The following is a 21235-nucleotide window of genomic DNA, read 5'->3' on the forward strand; positions in this document are numbered from 1 at the left end:
AATTCTATTTTCACTTTTTTGAGAAACCTCCACACTGTTTTCCACAGTGGCTGCACCAATTTACAACCCACCCCCCAACCCTGCCCAGCAGTGCGCGAGGGATACTTATTACCACGTCCTCACCTGCACTTGCTACTTGTTGTATTTTTGATGACAGCCATTCCGACAGGTGTGAAGTAATATCTCATTGTGGTTTTGGTTTGCATTTCCCTGATGATTTGTGATGTTGAGCATCTTTTTAAGTACCCGTTGGCCATCCGTATGTCTTCTTTGGAGAAACGTCTGTTCGGGTCCTCTGCCCAGTTTGTAATTGGGTTGCTGTTGTTGTTGTGTTCCGATGTTGAGTTGTGGGAGTTCTTTATTCATTTTGGCTATTAGGCCTTTGCCAGATACAGCATTTGCAAAGAACTTCTTCCGTCCAGTAGGCTGTCTTTTCATTTTGTTGATGAAACACAGACCTTCCCCAACGACATTCACTTCTGTCCTGTAGGAACCTGCCAGCTTCCTCCTCAGGGACCTTGGCCTTGGAAGGCTCTTACCCCCAAAACCTGAGTGGCTTGCTTTCCCACCTCCTTCCCTTTAACTCTCTGCTCAAATATCTCTTTTTCATTCACTCAGGCTTTTCAGGTCTTTATATCTAAATATCAACACACAATAAGCACTTAATAAATTTTTATTGAGTGAATAAATCAATCTGTGTTTCAGAAAAGAACAGGGAAATTCTGGAAAACCCCACAAGGTTTAAGTGTGGCATTAAAGGACAAATCGAGAGCTTTGGAGGCCTGGATTGGAATCCAGTCCTAGCCTAGATGAATGCTTAATCTAGTGTGTAGTCAATCTAGGTAAATAATCTAGATTAATATTCAAGCCGAGCTTCATTCTGTGGCTGGTCAAGGGAGAGTATTTGCCTCCTGGGATTACAGTGGGGACCGATAACGTTTTACTGAGCATTTATTTAGCACCAGGCCTGTGGCAAAGACTAGAAGTGCATTATTCGTCACAACAATCCTGCGAAGACACCGAAGTGGCCGGGGTGAGAAAGACAGGGAACAGGACTCCAGCCCCCGCCTGTCTGTCTCCAGACCCATGCCCTAAACCACACCAGACACAGACGTGTTCGTGTCCACGAAACGCGGGGCTCCCGACCCTAATGCCAGTGCCCTGCTCCTGCCACTGGGAAAGAGCAGTGACAGCGAAGAACCCGAGAGATGACCCACACCTTCCCAGCCTGGCGACTTGCCACAGCCTTTCACGTCCAAGTGTCAGCTCATCACTCCCAGCACCACCAGGATCTTATCTGGCGCCAGGTCCTGGTACTTTGTCACTTTTGCTCAGAGTAAGTGATTTATAAGGAAACAATATTGTTCCTTTAGATGAATATATCACAAAAATTGTTCTATAAACTTCTTTTAAATGTGATCTCATAGTTTAACTTGTCACTGTTTAAAAGGTAGCATAAGTTATTCAACTGACTTTCATGCATTTAAGAAACAAATAGTTATAGAAACACATTTGCATAGACACACATATATGAGAGCTGTCCAGAAAGTATCCGGCCACAATAGGTTTGTATGAAAAACAGAGACATTTATTGAAAAAGGTACAAGATGCCAGAAATATTGTACATAGGACAATGATGTCTCAGTCCCCTTCAAAGTAGGCACCTTGGGACCTCACACAGTTCTCCCAGCATTGCTTCCACTGTCTAAAACACTCTACGAAATCCTTTGTTGGAATCACCATCAGCCGCCCCATTGTGTTTTCCTGAATCTCATTGATGGTCTGAGATCTCTTCCCTGTCAAAGGTGATTTTAGTTTTGGGAAAAGCCGGAAGTTGCATGGCACCAAATCTGGTTCTTTGGTAGCAGTTTGAATCAAGCCATTAGCAATGGCAGCATGAGGATCGTTCGCTCTGGTAGCAGAAGCTGCGGAACAAATTTTGCCACAACACATTTCACGCCAAGATCGTGCATCAAAATCTCAGACACAGTAGTGTTTGGAACCCCCAGATCAGCTTCTAGTTCTCGCACTGTCAGTCACCGATCTTTGTTGATTGCAGCCCATATACGTTCAACATTCTCAAGTGTTCGCTTGTTGCAGGCCTTCCAGAATATGGGTCACTTTCAACAGATTCTCAACCATCTTTGATGCATTTGTGCCACAGTTTTATTTGCACTGCACTCATTGCATCATCCTTGAAAGCCTTCTGAATCACCCGAATAGTTTCCATGGAGAAATGTTCAAGCTTAACACAAAATTGATGCAGATTCGTTGCTCTACTTGCTCCGTCATTTTGAACGCGACGGCCACGCAGTACACATGCTCTCTCAATGGCGTCTACCGTCCCTCTGATGAGTACAGTGCAGTCATCATAGTTCACACATGCACATTCCAGTCCACTCTCCTTGGCTGCCAGGTTACGTTGACGTCGTGCAAACCGTTCTCATTATATTAACAATGGCTGGATTTTTTCTGGACATACCTCGTAGTTTTAAAATGTAAGTTGTTACATTACCATGTGTTCCAGCATTAACAATAGATAGAAGGTGCAATTTATACACTTAACAAAATTAACAGGTTTTATGAAAATACACACAAAATGGTAGCATTTTGCTTGAAATAATGAGGTTAAGAGAGAAGGTTTCAGGTAGCTCTTTGCAAACCCCTCTGCACAAATCCCACCCTGGGGGCAAGAGCAGCCTCGACTTCCAGTCAATGAGAAACCGCATGGGATAGAATCAGCACCATCTCTTCTCTTGTGTACTTTGGATTTTGGAGGAATAGAGACCCTCTAATACCCTATAAAAGAATAATTATCACATGAATGTGACTTGGGGAAGCAGATGTTGAAGCAAATCTGCAAAATTAATATTATTATTTGCTGATCATTAACATGTTTCAAATAGATGCTCCCTAAGTGACTTGTCTCTCAATTATAATTAAGAGAACCACGTACCTAGGTTGCGGTTTTGGTCCCTGTTCGCAGCACGTACAAGAGGCAACTAGTGGATGTTTCTCTCTCACATAGATGATTCTCTCTCTCACTCCCTCACTTCCTCTCTCCCTGAAATCACTGGGCATGTCCTCCGGTGAGGAGAAAGAGAAAAAACAAAAAACAAAACTCAAAGGCAGCCAAAGCCTCCACAGCCTGGTGGTGGTTGGTAAAAACACTTGAGCGGCTGACTCAGGACACTGCTCACGGACCTATGGGAGCGTACCCGCTGTCTGCGCATGCAGAGGTTCTCAATGGTTCCGTTTTTTAAAAGGAGGTAAAAATTACATCACCCATTAATTTTTTTAAAAAAGGAGAGGAAGAAAACCAAGAAGGAGGAGAAGAAAGCGAAGGAGGAGAAAAAGAAGAAAAGGGAGAAGAAGTAGAAGAAGAGGGGGAAGAAGAAGGGCAATGGATATCATTGTCTCCCTTGGATTTCCCTCCTTAAACCGCAAGTGATGGGGCCAGGCCTGCTGGGTCAGTGCAGTAGAAAATCACACACATCTGGGTCTCTTTCCACTGTGCCACACCACGGCCCCGTCAAAGGGCTTCTCCTAAAATCCCTGAGCTAGAAAGGTCTCAGAGATATTGGCCCAAACTCTGCCCTTAGCGGAAATCACCACCAGGCTCCCCAGCAACAAGAGGGCGCACAGCACACACCCAAACCCAGTTGTGGGCGGAAACACCTCACACTTATTCCCTCCACGGCCTACACGAATTGTTGGAGTTGTCTGTCTTGTTTTGAGCCTCCTCCCCTTCTCCTCCCCCCACAAGCTCTTTCCTGTAGAAGTGTGTCGTACCACAGATCACTAGGCAAACATCTGCTTGTCCGTAAGATAGGATACTCCTGTCTCCCACAGGTGGTGCTTGCTACAGGAAAAAAAAAAAGCCTAAAATTTTGTAAAAGAGACAGAATTGTGGTCCCACTGAAAAGAACATTATAAACTCAAGATTCAAGAATGGGATTAATCAATGTCTTACTGAGGGCTACTAATTGGCTTTGGAAGAGAGAGGGGAAAAGAAAAGAGGGAGAAATGAGAGAGGAGAAAAGAGAAAGAAGGAAAGAATGGGAAAGGTACAAAATAGGAAGGGAATAAAATGCACGGCTAATATTTATTGAGCATGTACTAAGCAGCAGGCACCGTTCAAAGTGTTTCACTTATATTGATTGATATAATCGTTATGACAATCCTCTAAGAGAAATACTGTTATCCTAATTTTTCAGATGAGGCAACTAAAGCAGCAAGGTAAGCGTCTTACACAAGTCACAGAGTTAATGAATCTGGGATTTGAAGCCAGACAGTCTGACTCCAGAGCTGACCGCTTTGCAGTATCGCTGGATTTGAAGCTATCAGACTGCTGGATACCCTGTGGAGCTGATGTCATAGTTAAGAGTATAGACCCTGAGTAACTATGTTGTATACCTAAAACCAATATGATACTGTATGTCAACTGTAATTAAAAAATAAAATGTCCTGGTCGGGTAGCTCAGTTGGTTGGAGTATTGTCCCATATACCTAAAGGTTGTGGGTTTGATTCCTGCTCAGGGCACATACAGACAGACGGGAGACAACCAATCGACGTTTCTCTCTCACACTGATGTCTCTCTCTCTCTCTCATCAATAAACATATGCTTGGGTGAGGATTACAAATAATAATAAAATAATTTAAAAATTTTAAAAAGAGCACAGACCCTCTGGGTTGAACTGGGGCTGCATTTTAGTTCCCCTACTTACTAGATTTATAGAAGTCCCTCAATTCTCTCACAACGTCCTCCTCTTCCAATTGGAGATAGTAAGAGCTTTTAGTTCATGGAGTGATTGTAAGCACTACATGGCCTAAAACAGAACGCAGTGCCAGGACATAGAGTGCGATCAATTTGTTTTTGTCTTGTTTTATCCTCACAAGGACCCTATAAATATCTGAAACCTGAGACTGCAAGAGGCATCCAACATGCCAAGGGCCTGTGCCTCATCAGGGGTTGCGGTGGGGGTGGGGAAGAACAGGACAAAAAGAGAGAGGAAGATGGAGGAAAGGAGGAGGGAGCAAGCTCTCTGTGGGACGCAGGAGGAAATGTAAGAAGAAATTGCAGCCTGCCCTGCTGAATGCCACTCTGTGGTTACCTCAGGAGGCCTCAGGGGTTTCTGAGATGACACCTCTAATCCAAACAAGGTTGATGCACTCAGCACCAGCTCTCCTTTCGTTCCCATTGGGTCTTGTTGTAACACATGAGCAGGTCTGGATTCCCACCAGATTCCTTAAGGAGTTATTTATCCCTTACGCTTGGTACCTCAACATACAAACTCAAAGCACATGCATAGTTAAAGAAAACCCCTCGTTATATTTCACATATCCAAGCGTAGCATCTCCTTTCTATCTCAGAACCACAGGTTAATGTTTCATTAACTTACTTATCCAATGTAAATTAGCACATAAGCATGAAACAAGAACTTATACCACCATTTATTTATCTAGTCCTTTTCTGATGGAATTAGTTATTTATAACCTAGCCTGCAATTTAACTCCAATGAGAGCAAAGACTTTGTAATAATAAATGCAAAAATTGTGTGTAAGTTATCTTTATGCACTAATGTATAAATCATTAGTTTCTTATGGCTGCTATAACCAATTACCACAACTCTGGTTGAAAACAAAACCAATGTATTACCTACAATCCTGGAGGGCAGAAGTCCAAAATGGTTCTTATGGAATAAACTCAGTTGTCAGCAGAGCTGCATTCTCTGTGGAGGCTGTAGGAGAGAATCTGTTTCTTTAACATTTTTTTCAAGTTTCCCAAGAATGTATTTATTGCCAAAAGATGGGGCAGCCCTCACCCAGGGCCAAGCACCCTGCCCCACCCCATCTCTTGGACCTTCATGCCATCCAGTGTACCACCTAGGGATGTACCATCTAGTGATGGACCATCCAGTGGTGGAGTTCTTGGCTGTGCTCTGCTCATTCCTTTGACTTTTCGAGCTACGAGAGACCGCCTGCATTCCCTGGGTTGTGGCCTCTTCCTCCATCAACAACAGTGGCATAGCATCCTCAGATATCTCTCTAACCACAATCCCTACTTCTGTCATCCACATTGCTGTTGCTGCATCTTCTTTCTCTGACCCTCCTGCCTTCTCCTGTGAGGACCCTTAGGACTATATTGAGCCCATCCAGATTACTCAAGATAATCCTGCATCTCCAGATCCTTAGTTATACTTGCAAAGCTCCCACGGAAGGCAGCGGTTCTGGGGATTAGGACATGAACATCCTTAGGGGGGTCATCATTCTGCCATAAAATACTGTTTAGTTTTTTCAGCTCATTGGCTTTCAATAATATGTAGAAACTCAAGACCCAATAGCTTTACCAACAAATACTGTCTCATGAACATCTCCTTCCAGAGGAAGCTAAAACTTGAGGCAAGAGCCCAGGGCAGGTGTCCTTGATGGTCACTCTTGTTCCACGCTATTAACAGTCCTGCTAAATTTTGTCCCATATTTTCCTTGACATTGTCACCATTAGGAAGAAAAACTAGGGTCAATCCTTCTAAATTTCTATTTGAATATTCAAATTTGTATTTTAACAAAAGGCACCAATTTTGAACCCCTTTTATATTGCCAGAAACCCATTTTTTTACTTTACACTTCAAAAGAGAGAGCTGAGGGTTTCCATAACCTGTTCAGATGGCCCTATCTGACTGCTTACTTGTGCAGAGCAATCTTCTTAACCTACGAGAGGGGCTCCTGTCTACCCGGTCCTGTGAGTAGTCACACGTCCCAGAAACGAAACCCTCAGACTCTCTATTTGACAATGGCGGCATGAAGCATGGTTCCTGCACTTAAGGATGAAACACTAAGGATCTCTTACCAGTCTATGTAAAAGGGGGGCACTCGACGTAGCGTTCGGTCGAATGGGAGAGACTGGAGGAGTTCCCACTGGGTTAGCCTTTTATGGTTCCCCATAGGGCCAGAGCCTCCCTGGGGGACAGTTGGGGTGCCATGATGATGGGCAGGGGAGGGAATAGCACAGGCATTAGTGTGGAAGGAGGCCAGGGTTGCTAGACTCAACGCACAGGACACTGCACTGTGGTGAACCGTCTCACCGGAATGCTAATAGCACCCCTGGTGCTGCGTCTCCTTGTCCACGTGTACCTCACTCACCTCTGCTCCCCGTTCCCCCAAGGACCCACTGTTTTCAGCCCAAAAGGATATGTAACCCACAGCTTTTGAAACTACTACATATTAGCGTATGTGAAAACAGTACTAGTTTGTAAAATTGGCAGTTGCCCACGAGGCTGGATTAAAACCAAGAGAGGCTGCAGATTAACCTATAGCTACATTAATTTATAAGCTTAATATGCCTATGAAAATTTTCACAGCCACTATTCCATGTTGGTGAACTTTTGCACTATTGCCCCACAAATCCTACAAATCTAAGAAAATCTAACTTAGGTAAGTAACGTACTGATTTTTCATCTGGTGACTACTCTGATTTTTTTTAATTAAATTCTTCAAAATGTATTTTCCTCATTTAGTTTGTCTCTTTATTGTTGCTCACTGGATGAAAATGAAAAAGAACTCTTCGTTTCAATTCACGTGTGGCATAGGGTGTTCACAGTTCAAAGCAATAGGGAACAAGCTACTCGTCGTGTCCTAGCTCTCTCGCCGAACCCCATCCAGTCTGGCTCCACTGCTTACCAGCCACGTGACTTGGGGTAAGGTTCTTAACCTTTGTCTGCAGAATGGTAATTAATAGGCCTAACAGTTTGTAAGGATTAGGTAAAAATGTATGTGCCTGGTGCGTAGTTAAGTGCTCAGTATACTTTAGCTGTTGATAGTATTACTGTACCTACGGTATCTTCCTGCCGTTCCTGAATATTCAAACACCTTTGAATGACTACAGTGTGCTAGTGTCTGAGCTTGATCCTAAAGAGAATAATGACAGCCCTCACCTCGGAATTTATACTGTAAAAGGGAAACAGGTTTGTAAATAAGCACGTGCAACAGGGTCGTCACTCAATTTAAAAGGAAAAAATATTCAAATTTGGCTTTCTAGGCTATAGTTGGTGGCAAAAATGATGGTCAGTTGTGAAGGCTCAGAAATCTCTATGAAATGTCTTTGAAAACAATATTGTCACTAACTTTTCTTATGTTCATCTAGTTCTAAAGTAATAGGTCTTATCCACATGTGTGATACATAGTAGATGTGATTATATTTCAGGGAATGTTGGCGAGTACTTCTTGAAAGACCCTATGGCCTCAGCATTCTTTCCTGAACCCTTACTAGGAAACACACATCCAGATTAAGAAAAGAAAGTCAGCCACCAGCGGTTATACCACTGATTGTATCTTTGCGTTCTGATCTGAGAAATGGTGAAGTATGAAAACTGAGCGCGTGGCATCAGCAGGACTGTGTATGTGTGCAGGGGGCATGCGTACTCGGGAACTAGTTTGGTCTCCCAGCAGCCAACACCCAGCAAAGTGACTGTCCTCCTGTCTCACTGTCTTCACCCATTCCAGATCTACCCCGTACAATGGCTTCCTCCACTCCTGTAAACGCCAGCTGTCAACCTCCTTTAGTCTCCTACCTCTCGGCCCTCGACCACCTGTGCTCGTCCACACCCCATGCCTCTCACCCCCACGTCTTTTCCTTTTTGAGGAAGAGAAACCCTTTCCACAGATTTTTATGCCTTCTTTGGAGTATCCACTGTGTTTGCAATTCTAGTATATTTATTGCCATTTATTGTCAATGGATTTTTCAACTCTTTCCCAGCTAAAAGTACAAGTCTTTTTTAAAATCCTTTTTATGAGACTACATTTGTGATAGTCCTGAACTCACAGAACCAAACTAACATACTCTTAGGTTAATAGTTCCAGAGGATTATGTGTGAAATACTTAATAATCCTTGACAGTAACTATGCTTACAAATAAATAGCAAGTACCCAAAAGCAGATTAACCTACAGCTACATTAATTTATAAGCTTAATAGGCCTATAAAAATTTTCACAGCCACTATTCCGTGTTGGTAAACTTTTGCACTATTACCCTTTCAATCTCCATTAGAATTGTTGCCCACGATTGTTTCCCTCTACATGGCTGTCCTATAACCTGGCCATTCCGCACACTGACAGCACTCGTGTTGAGCTGCAATCTCCCTTTCAATACCTAAAGTCCAGCTCTCTTCTACACACCCAGCCTGGCCTAGCACAGGAGGGGGGGCCATATGCACGAAATAACCAAATAGATATTTAAAAATTAATTTATTTTTCTACTTAACTTTTAATAAATGAGAAGGAACAGTAGTCTGTCTCATAAAGAACATTTATAATACATAACAATCCATACAGCCTCATGGCGAGGTAGGAACAGCTTTGGAAAACAATGCACAGTCATACAACATACAAAAAATTAGGTAAAATGTTGCAGCACTAAGGACATTTGATGCGCATCTGCATTTAGTGAGATGACGGCTGCATTTAACTGGGCCACATCCGGCCCGAGGGACAGGCTATCGCCAACACAACACACCACAGAGCATGGACGTTCCATAAAGAATCACAGAACACATGGATACACTTCATTGTGCTGTTTCAAGGCAGAACCATGACGTGGGAATTTGTGTCTTTTTCTATATAACCACATATTCATTTTATGTTACATTCTCTTCAGCATCTTTTTGCCAAAGACACTGGACCATAAAGTTTTTGGTTTAAAAGTTGATACTGAATGACATACAAAAAGTTCCTGTGCCAGTGGAAATGACTGCTAAGTATTCCAGAGCTTGTTAGTAAAAGAAAACAGCATTGCCACACAGTACTGGTAGGGTGACATCAAAATAGTGCTTTTACAATTTCCGTATCAGAGGGTCAAACACTGTATTTGACAGTTTCAATTTAAAAAACAGCAAACAAAAAAAAACCCCTCCACCTTCCCAAGAGTTTTAACACTGTTTCATGACTTAACTGAAACTCTATTAAAATAAATATTTCTATATTGTAGAATTACTCTCCATATTTATGTATGTGAACATCTTAAGACAGCAGGTAAGTGACATCATATCATTCCAATGATATCTGCTTAGAAACAGTAAAAATCTTCAACCAACTCACTACTACTAAATACTTCACATTAGGTTCCATAGGCCTTTTCCCTCAAACCTTTCAAAAGTTCAAAAGTAAAGTAAGGATGTTCATAAGACACAAAATGTTAACATAGTCTCCTACCTATTGTGATTTTCCAAAGGTGCTCTGGATGGAAATGTTTCCTATTCCAACTACATACCTTAGTTAGTCAAACATTGTTTTCTAAAATGTCAAAATGCATACAGCGAAGTTTCTGAGTTTTTTGACCTTTTTTTTTTTGTAAGTTGTAGTCCATACTTTTACAATGCCCTTTCACACTCCTCCCCACCCCCCCCGCCCCCAAAACTAATTAAACAATCACATAAGCTACAAGGTGACAATGGAGAATTAAATCTCTCTCATCACTAAGGCTGCATTTGGCTTGGAAAAATTTCTGGGTTGGTTTGAATGCAGGTACGTGCAGCACCTTCTCGGTAAACCAAGACAACAGACAGGCTGCTCAACACTCTGCATACACTGATCGCGCTCCAATACAAAAGAGACAGCAGGAGAGGCGCACCTCCTAAAACCGATGCAGTGTTATCAGACAGCATATTTAAATATTGGGTTTAAGTCTCCTAATCTGGGATAGTTCCCTCATTTTCTTCGAGGACAGAATAAACTATTTTGGAAAGAGACACTTAAATCCCACAATATTTAAATATAAAAGCATTTTTAAAAGGTAATGCTCATATAGCTAAAAATGGGTTAGAAAGTGCATTGTAAAGAAATAAATAATTCTCTGCTAAAACTCAAAAGGTGAGCCAGTGGCCACTGATTAAATGGCATCCTTTGAAAAGCGAAGCCTCCTATGGTACCACTTGGTGATATACAAGCTACTTAAAAATGATGAAAAGTGAATAACTGAAATCTAAAGGCCGTTCCCTTCAAAGTACTGTTGAAAACAAAAATAGCCCTTGTTCCAAGCTTATACACCATCTTAAAAAAAATCCTCGTTATGCCTTATACACTATACAAACTTAATAAAGACTCCAAAAAAGCATTTGTAAAGTAATCCTCATTGAGTGTATTTTACCAGTTATCCTTTTGTATCATTGCTGAAATGTTTCTATAACAAACTGTTCTGAGATCTTAGTATTTTAAGTGTTAAATCAGGAATGTACTTGATATAGTATAATTTGAAGCTTTCTCTCTTATTCACTCAATTTCACGTTTAAAAAAATTGTTGCAAATTCAAAGTAACTACCAGCTTAGGAACTAAATCCCACAATATCAGATAAGAGTATTAAAACATCAAGATGCATTGCAAATTGGCAGGTTAGGGTTTTGGCCCATTATAGTGAATGTGAACTTACAAACTGTGTTCCTAAAACTACCTCATTCTCATTGGAAAAATCAGCTGCTCTTAAATAGGCCCATTGCCAGCAATAGGCTCATCCTAGGAAAAAAAAAAAACCTACCACCTACCGCCTACCACAAAAGATCATCCCTTTAAAAAGTTAACTGTCAAAGGCCAGCAATTTCATCTTAAGACCCATTAAACAGTGAATTATTTCAAATTCTAAAAGGCTGCCATCCCAAAAGTAGTCAGCTATAAAAGTCACCGAAGTAGTCAGGATACCTCGTTTCTAGAAAAATAGAGCTATACGTGATAACTGATATTAACATTCATTCTTCTGAGGACAAAAATCTAGTTTCTTCACAAAGCATAATCCCTCTCTATAAAAAAAAATATAACTTAAATACCCTTAAATAATATTTGTGTATGGATTCAAAATCCATAGCAACAACAAAAAGCCAAAAACGGTTTCCTGGGTGGGTATTGCGGCCTCTTGCAAAGTACGCCATTATTGAAGGGCTGAGCAACATCAAGACAGGGTGACTTACAGAATCTTAATTATTAATTTTGCCTTAATTCATTTGGCTTTTTAAGAATTGAATATACAAACTGCATTAGCCTTCAGATTTCTTTTTCCTCCCAAGTCAGTGTCTCTTGGTGAAACACAAACATTGCTGGTTGTTTGAAAAGCTGCGTTTGAACCCATTCATATGGGTCACTATGAGATGACTTCACTTTGAAAAGTTTTTTTACACACCAACAGTTTGGACGATTCCATTCATAAGCCTGTATTTAACATGCAATTATTAGACTGGGTTGAACGTCCTTAAAAACATTCACTGTATATATTTGGTGAGTAACCTTTCAGTTCAGTGTTCGTGATGCTAATCTTTCAAAGACAGTAATGCTGGTGAGCATGTCCATGGTTTAGACTAATTTCGGTAAGAGAAAGCATGTCCAAATTCTCAGAATAATTTAGAAATGTAGTCTCAATATCACTTTACAAAAATGTAAATATTTAATTTGGTAAACCTTCCTCCCTGCTTTTACTCCCCATATGCCCTACTATGTGCAAACTATAGTTCAATTTGTTAATGATTTCTCACTGTTTATTAGAATACTACTCAGCAATATAGAATACAGGGTAATAACTGATATATTATAAATACCCCATATGAAGAAAAAATGAAACTTCCTATTAATATCCACAAGTCACTCTTAAAATAGGCTGTCATTATGCTATGTGATGATCTTAAAGAACAAGTAAATATTACCTAAAGTATCAAAGGAAAAAAGTTGTTGGTGGTTTTTAAGTCTAGCAATTATAATTCTAACAAACAAAGCGTAACATTGGGGGAAAAGAAAAGCAGAGAAATTCCAGTAACAATTTTAATTTATTAATCCCCCTGATTTATTTTTTCTCCATGGAAAAACTGGAAATCAAATGTCATTGTTATATAAGGTTTATACTTACTTTAAACAAAAATGTAACATAGTGTTAAAACTGGCTTTCCAAAAAATGTTACAGCATAGCTGTACTCTGCGCTAAGAATCACAAAGGTGTAATATAGAACTCTGTTAAGCAGTCCCATTATGTTCTTACAAAAATAGAATTAAGCTGTGTGACCAGACAAGGACTTCAATTACACTACTTGGCAAACTTAGAATTTCAATGGAGTCTTTTTCCTCTTGCAGTTTAAAGCAAAAGTCAAATATCACATCTTTTTCAAGACTCACAGAGATGATTCAGGTTGTTTGTTTGGCATTTTTTTTATCTCTATCACAACAGCAGGGATGTTTTCAACTTTAGTCCTCCTGGGCTTCTCTAGATTGTCACTAAGTTCTAAACAAGAAATGCTAACTGTTGGGGCCTTTTCTGCATCCTTTCCAGAAGGGGCTTGTGGCCGAGTCCCACAACATTGCTTCAAAGCACACTGAGTTCTGCAGGCAAGTTCACAAGGGACTACACCTGATTTAGAGCCTACACTAGCAAATTCAGGCTGAATAGTAGTAGCATGAATTCCGTGATTATGGAAAACGTCTTTAATGATTTTAGCCACCTGCATGTATGATGTTGGATCTTCACATTTTATGTGAGCAGTGGCAATGATTCTGCTTCCAGCAAGTTGCCAAACATGTAATTCATGAACTTCCTCAACTCCTTCGACATCTCGAAGTTCTTTTACCAAATTTCTGATATCAATTTGTTTAGGAACAGTTTGTAGAAGAATAAGAGCAGATTCCTTAAGCAATGGGTAAGTTGTGTAAAGAAGTATACAAACCATTACAATACAAAGAGTTGGATCTAAATACAGCACCCAGCAAGGACCAGCCACATTAACCGGCGAATGAGTACTATTCATCATTTCTACAAACGCTTTGCAGGGGTCAGGTGTACATGGGTTCACACAGAACTCCCCTTCAGGACAACCTCGCCAAGAAAAGTAAAAGACCAAGGCATTAATAACTACAATCACTGAACCCAAAGCATCTCCAAAGACATGCAGAAAAACTCCACGCATGTTAAGTTGTGCGGTGTTATCATCATCTTCCAATTCCATATGATCTGCTTCTCTGATTAGATTCCCATTCACTTGTACTTCCGTTCCATCATTTCTGGACTTTTCTGGATCTGCAAAGAAATACAAATTCTGCATCAAATATTCTTAATTGTAAAATTTGCTTGGGGCAATTTAATATAAATTGACATACTGGGACTAAGCCAGGGCACAATGGCCAGGGATAAAGTAATTAAGATGATAGTTTCCTTATTCTCCTCACCACCTGACCTCCCTCACTCTCATAAAAGTTCATCTTCTGCGGAGGTGAGGGCCTATGAACATTCTGCTGGACTTTCTGGCAAGTACCAAAAAGAGAACAAAATTGTATGCTAACAACCCACATTAAATGCAAATACGGATAACTCTAATACAAAGGCCTGATCTGACACAGAGCTCTAGTTACTTTTTGTCTTTAAGGTGTTAAGGTTAACTTTTAAACGTTTATTATGAACATAAACCATAGAGTTTCTTGGTAGAGAGGATTTAGAAGCTGGCAAATCAACAATATAAACTTATCAACAATCACAGGGTAACCTCGGTAAAAGTTGCAACTAAATGATCATTATCTACCCTACTTTTCTAGAATGTTTTTCAAATTTCAGTTTTGAGATATAACTGACATACAATTGTAAGATTTTGAGAGTGTACACCATGGTGACTTGTGATTTGTATGTATTTGACAAGAATCCCCCTCCCCTCTATTTAATTAACACATCCATCACCGCACATATTTATCAGGGTTTTTTGTGAGGTTTTTCTTTTTGGTGAGAACATTTAAGTTCTACTCTCTTAGCAAATTTCAGGTATACCATACAGTACTATCAACTATAGTCCCCTTGTATTACATAGCTCCTCAAACCTTATTATCTTATAGCTGAAAGTCTGTACCTTTTTACCAGCCTCTCCCTATTCGCCCACACCCTATCACTCTTCAACCCAATGTACAGATCCGTTAAAGGAAACAGGCACACCAGAGCAGCCTCATTTTCTTTGGAGTACCACCCTGCCGCATGGGAGAGAAAATTCAATTATTTACTAAACCTTTTCAATATACAACTTGAATTTCATTAAACTAATATCCTGCATCTTGGCAAAAAAAAAAAAAAAAAAAAAAGGAAAACCGTCTAGGTGGTATCATACAACTAGGTAAAGAAATATAAATGGAAAAAACTGGGAGGAAATACAAACTGTTAACCCCACTGAGCTTGGGTAGCAGGGCATTGGTTGACTCCTTTTTCCATCGCCTTTCTCTCAACATGTATTTTCCAAACGTCCTTCAAGATTATACTTAGAATGAACAGCATCCATTAAAATTTACGATGAATAAATTACCATCACTCTTATTGATTGAAAAATCCTAACTGAAATGTTGAACGTGCCTAGACAGGTCCTAAGACTAGGATTTTCAGGATTCAGGTTTAGATTTTAGACAATTAACTGAAAAACAGCATTGCAGTTCATAAAAGAAACATTTTTGAGCTCAGGAAAAGTCAATGGCTAGCTAGCCCTGAATACAATATTAAGGCACTTGTTTAAAAGGGCATAAGCCCCACTTGGATTTCAAACAGTCAACAACTAAGAACGAATTGGTTATTTTCTCCATTTCCCAACGGGGCCAAGAAACTGAATTAGGAAGCGTTTTTGATCCTTAAAAAACCCAAAACAGTCTCTTGAAAAGATAGCCCGTTAGGACAGCCAAGGGCGGCAGCGCACTGCAGCAGGCTGTCACCTCGAGTCTTCTCCCACCCTTACAAGCACAGTCCCTACCTACACCGCGCACGTGCCCCCAGGCTGCTAACACCCGGGCTGAAAGGGGTCCCACTCGCACGCCAGCCCCGGCGGGGGCGGGACCTGCGCGGAGCGGGAAGGCGACGGCACAGCGCGTAGCGCAGGCCGACTTGGGCACCAGGGGGCGTGCGGGCCAACCTGCCCGGGGCCCGGCTGGGGTCTGGGTTCCCCAAACCCAACCACCTGAGGCGGCGACTTTCTCTCCTCACCTGTCCCGTCCAGTTTCAGCCCGTTGGAGTTGCTACTATTGGTCACTAGGGTGTTGGTCTCCTCCTGGTCTGGTCTCCGGCTGCCTGGGCTCACGTTGTTATCGCTGTCCCCGGAGCGGTTGCTCTTGCCGCGGACCCCCTTGGAGAGGCCGTGGCTGTGGCCGTGACCCCCGTGCGAGTGGCCGTGGCCGGAGTTGTTGCCGAAGCCACTGTGATGGTGGAAGAGGCAAAGCCCCAGCACGTTGACCACCAGCCCCGCCACGCCGACCCCGAGGACCACCAGCGGCTGCTGCATCTCGTGCGGCTCGATGAAGCGCTCGATGGCCTCCAGCAGGATGGCGAAGCAGAGGCCAGTCAGGAAGATGGCGTTCACCAGAGCCCCCATCACTTCGGCCCGGATCCAGCCGAACGTGTTCTTCTGGGTGGCGTGGGTCCGCCGGGCGAAGCGCTCGGCCACCAGTGCCACCACTAGCGCCAGCACGTCCGACAGCATGTGGAAGGAGTCGGAGAGCATCGCCAGCGACGAGGTCACCCTGCTCACCACCACCTCCAGCACCATGAACATGAAGGTCAGCATCAGCATGCACAGAAGCCGGCCGCGGTTCCGACCCCAGCACCCCATGGCTGCGGCTCAGGGGCCCGCCAAGCGCGGCCCGGACACTTGGGAGGCGGTGGCTGCTAGGCGCCGAGGGTCGTTCTACGGCCCCGCAAAGGAGGGAGGACAGCGCGGGACTCTCACCACACGAGCCTGGCTGCTGCGGAGCCTCCGGGGCCGGATGGAGGTGAGCCCCGGGTCAAGCCGCCGAGCCTTTGCGCCCGTGGGTTCCCGGCGGGCCAGCGGCGCGCAGCTTCTCAGGCGTTCGTCCTCGGAGCCGGGGCGGAGGCCCGGCTCAGTCCCAGCAGCCTCCACACCCGCAGCGGGCTGGCGGAGGTGGCGGCGTTGGGGAGCTGGGGTTACCGGAGCCTGGGGACCAAGAGCTCGACCAGGGGCAAGAGCTGGCGGTCAGCGGGGGCGGGCGACGGGCAGCTCCGCGCTGCGAAGGCTCCGAGCATCTGCAGTCTTTCAGCGCAGGTCTCCCCTCCGCTGGCCGCCGGTTGTGGCTCGGCTGGAGTAGCCGACGCCGGGGCAGCTAAAAAGGCGGCGGCCACAGCATCTGCACTCGGCCCGGTGTCGGGCGCCTTCTTCGCCCCCCCGCCTTTGCAGACGGTTTACAAAAAAACTTTGCTTTGCACTCGGAACCCCCGTTTTCACACGGACCCGAGTGTGACAAGGCTTCGACGCCCCGCCCATCGGGCCCGGCACGCTTCCCCATTGGCCAGAACACCTTCACGACAGCCGCCTCATCCCGCCCACCCATGTTCGCTATTGGATGAGGTCTCCGCGGAGCGGTAGGGGGCGTTGCCGCGGCTTCAACAGATGGGGGCGGGGCCTTTCCCTCGGAGCCGGGCGTGGGCTGGGGGGCCGCGGCCGGGTGCAGCGGCGGGCGTCGTGGGGGAGGGTCGGGGGCGCGGGCCGCGTGCAGCGGGAGGGGGAGGGGCAGGCGGCGTTCCCGTATTTAGCAGGGCCTTCACTCTAACGCAGCGGGGCTTCTCAGCCCACCACACACCTGCGGGGGACCGGCAGCAAACAGACTTTGATCCTGGGAGCCGAGTCCACGTGGGGCCGGCCGCGCGGCCGCTGTGTGATGGACTGCAGCCAGGGAGGGGTCGGGAGGGACCCTCTTGTGTGCGCCTTCCTGTCAAAAGAACCTAGATTAGGCGACAGACTCATAAACAAGTGCCGCACGTAACTTAGGACTCTGCCCAACACGGATCTGAGGAGTTAGCAGCACTTCAGGGCGGTCCTGGGACCAAATCCTTGTGTTTCAGTGAAGCAAATCACCCATATCGCCGTCATCCCTAGGAAACCTTGGGTAAAAGCAGATATCTGTCACTGATTATCTAAGGACAGTTTAGGGTAGGGACTTCAAAGCGGGCGAAACCGGGGTTCTGGTCCTTTCCCGTTAGGCAGCTGTGTGAATTGGGGTAAATCAACTAATCTCTCTAGACTCGCTTCTTCATCTGTAAAGATGAGACAAGAGGAACGCGTAAGATCCCTTCTGACTCTTAAATTCTAAGGCTCTGTGATTTAACAAACATTTTATTTATAGACTACAAACAGCGGAACCCTGTGTTGGTTGCTATGGGGAAGAGGAGGGGCAGTAAGAATACAGAAAAATGAGCTTCTGTCCAGGTGGAGGTAAAATACGAAGATAAAAATTTTAAGTTACCATGAAATACTCTTAATAAATTATGCCAACACTATTTTAGATTAGATATATATGTGCCATGCTCTGGAGATTGGTTAATCTGGAAATGAAGGTTTTCTGAGCCTAAGTGGGGGGGTGGGGGGGTGACTGGAATCTCAGTAGCCTGAGCTGGACCACCAAAAGCCTCCCCACTGCCCCTGAACTGCAGGAAGGCCCCCCAACTGCTCTGGATGTCACAAGACCAAGTGCAGTGCTAGTGCCCCAGGATCCGTGTGTAAGCATGCTTGAAGCTATGTTATTTTGCATTTTTTAATATTTCTATAATTTTTTTGCACTCGGTCATGGTGTTTCTGATCTGTCCCCCCAGACTGGAGAGCTCATCTTCTATTTCTGTCCTGCAGGAATAGAAAAGAATGGAGGAGAGTTTCCAAAACATGACAAAGGAAGAATGGCTATGATTTGATGATTAGTTGGGTAGTGGGAGGGTGGACCCTCAGGAGGAGAATTTAACAAAGATAGTCCAATGTTGTTTAACTTGACAAGGAAGATACTGCCTTAAGCTGGGGAAGCTGGGGAAGGGTGCAGAAGCAAGGAACTGAATTAAGGGCAACTAGCCCTTACGGAGCCCCTTTTTAATGTGCTGAATTTGAAGTGTGGATGATGTTGGTGCTGAGGAGTAGGGAGATGGGTTTGGGGACTTTTATAATGTCCTCTCCTTATGGACAGGAGTGGACAGTTGGCGTTTATCTGAACGTATGTGCAAACACAGCTTCAAATCTTTCAACCAAACCTCATACAGAAATTGGAGATCAACTTATGGGTCAAGATATCTTACGGAAATGGTCAGGAGGCTGTTGGAAGATCATTTTGCCTCCCTTTGGGACCTGCTGTGTCTCTTTAAAAAAAAAAAAAAAAAAAAAAGGATTCCTCCAAATGTGAGAGTTTAATGCCAAAGAGGAAGCAATGGGGAGGTGTAGAAGGTGGGGATACGCTGCAAACAGGGTAGCTATCCCTTCAGTAACTAAGCAGCCTGAATTGGGAGATGTTAGGCCCTTGTAAAAACAGGCTGTTAGGTTCAGTTCAGCTCAACAGTCACCTATGAGAAAATAGTTTGTGCAAGCATTTTTTTTTCTCTTGTAAGCCATACATTGTACCCAGACAATGTGCTTTATTCCCTCATAGCCAGGGGTGGGAAGTGGAGGTAGGGGGTACATTTTCCAGGTTGTAAAAAGTTACAGTCACGAACTTCTTAAAGAGTAATATCATTTACATAATGGCAAAACAGTTCAGTCGCATAAACTTGGTTTTTTCCTCGCAGTGTGTAGGAAAAAATATTTTGGTAGCTTGATTCTGATTGGTCCTATCACAGCTGGTTGTCCTAGCGCAGTGTCGGCTCAGCCGGGAGTGGGTTAAAACAAAGTAAGCCGTACAATTAGTCACCAGCACCCCTGGAGAGTGTGGTCCCAGGTTGAGTCAAACGGCTCTGCTTTTCTTCCTAATTCTTGAGAACTCTCCTGATCATTTGCTTACTACCCAAACCAACTGAACTCCGCATACTTTAAAGATGAGAGAATAATGCTCACTTTGGAAAGAGACTGCCGGTTCGAGAGAAAGTCAAATGTTTAACCCAAACTCTGCCATCTCAGAGCCCTCTGAGTAGGACCTCTCCCAGCTCTCTATGCCTAGCTCCTCCAACCTGGAGCTTCTAGGCTCCAAAAGCTAGCCTGCAGATTATCAGTCCAAAACATAGGTTTAAGAGGATTCTTATAAAAAGGTGCTGAACTCAGACGCACCTCTGAATCTTGGTTATCAGAAATGACGAGTGTCTGAAGCCGTAACCATGGAAAGACCATGTGAAAACCATGTGAAAACCAGGTTGCATTGGATTGTGGTGATTGACAGTAAATCACTTCTAATGTTCCGCCTTAAAACAAAAATGATGGGGAAATCAGGTCTGTTTTGTTTTGGAATGCACTTAAATAATTATTACAAATATAAACTAAAATCTCTAGCAACAACACGAGGGCCAAGGTTTGAATTTTTAGCTGCTTCCTGAGGGAACGGGCAGTAGAACAAAGAATAAACAAGGAACAATGCAGTAATAAAACTCAGAAATATCACGAACGGGCTCAGAGGTATAAGGGAAATCCTATAAAAGGGTCAGAACAGGAAAGGCCACAAGGCAGCAAAGGGGAAACAGGAACAGCGCAGGGAGCAGAACGTGTACTGAGAGGCCTGGAACAGTCACTGGGCTTTTTGTGTTTGTTGGTTAAGCTAAAGAAGAGCAGGTGAGTGTGAACAGCCAAGAACAACTTATTTCTCTCAAAGACTGAAAACTGGATTTACGTTCTCCAGGTCATCTAGAAATAGAGACACTGACACCTATACAGAAAGGCTCATTAACAGCATTTGTGAATTTCTTGGGTGCAGTGTTACATGAATACAAGAAATTGCTGAAGGCTCAGGCGGTCAGGTGTAAGGTTCAAGCTGAATGTCAGTTGTAAGGTTTAGACTGAATGCCCATTGTTTAGCCCTTCTACTCTGGAGGCTGGAGATTGTAATAGAAGTACAAAGTACAGAAGTCGTAAAAAAAATAATGAAGTTCAATTTTCAAGCATGTGTCTGTGACTCTGTCCATCACATGTACATAAAGATGATGCTGCCCAGTACGGCATTTTGAAAGTATCACACACCTACTAAGTTTTAGAAGGTTCAGGGAACTAACTGATCCTTAAAAGTTACTGTGTGACTTTGGACAAGTCATTAAATCTCTCTAGGCCTCACCTGTCACATCTTTTCAGTGAGGAGTGTAAGAGATGGTGTCTTAACTGGAGTTTAGATGTGAGTCAAGGGGAGGATGCTGCCTGGGTGATACTCTCAGAGGGGCCTTTCAGGCATGGATTTCAGGTTCACCTGAATCCAGGGCTGACTTTTCAACTTTCGGATTCAGGAACTGCATTTTTACCATTTCACCTGGGAGGAACTGATTCACGTGGACTCAGAATGGACTAATTTGCTGGCCA

General features: G+C 43.6%; 1 protein-coding gene across 1 annotated transcript; it reads right to left on the minus strand.

Moving 5' to 3' along the window:
• Positions 1–9227: 9227 nt before the first annotated feature.
• SLC30A1 (solute carrier family 30 member 1) lies at positions 9228–17219 on the minus strand. Its single transcript, XM_024552350.3, has 2 exons — positions 15964–17219; positions 9228–14037 (listed from the first exon to the last, which is right to left on the minus strand). The coding sequence occupies exons 1-2, from the start codon at positions 16583–16585 to the stop codon at positions 13139–13141; spliced, it is 1521 nt and encodes a 506-aa protein (XP_024408118.1). The 5' UTR covers positions 16586–17219; the 3' UTR covers positions 9228–13138.
• Positions 17220–21235: the final 4016 nt, after the last annotated feature.

This window comes from Desmodus rotundus, chromosome 12 (genome assembly GCF_022682495.2).
Source record: "Desmodus rotundus isolate HL8 chromosome 12, HLdesRot8A.1, whole genome shotgun sequence".
Classification (NCBI taxonomy): domain Eukaryota; kingdom Metazoa; phylum Chordata; class Mammalia; order Chiroptera; family Phyllostomidae; genus Desmodus; species Desmodus rotundus.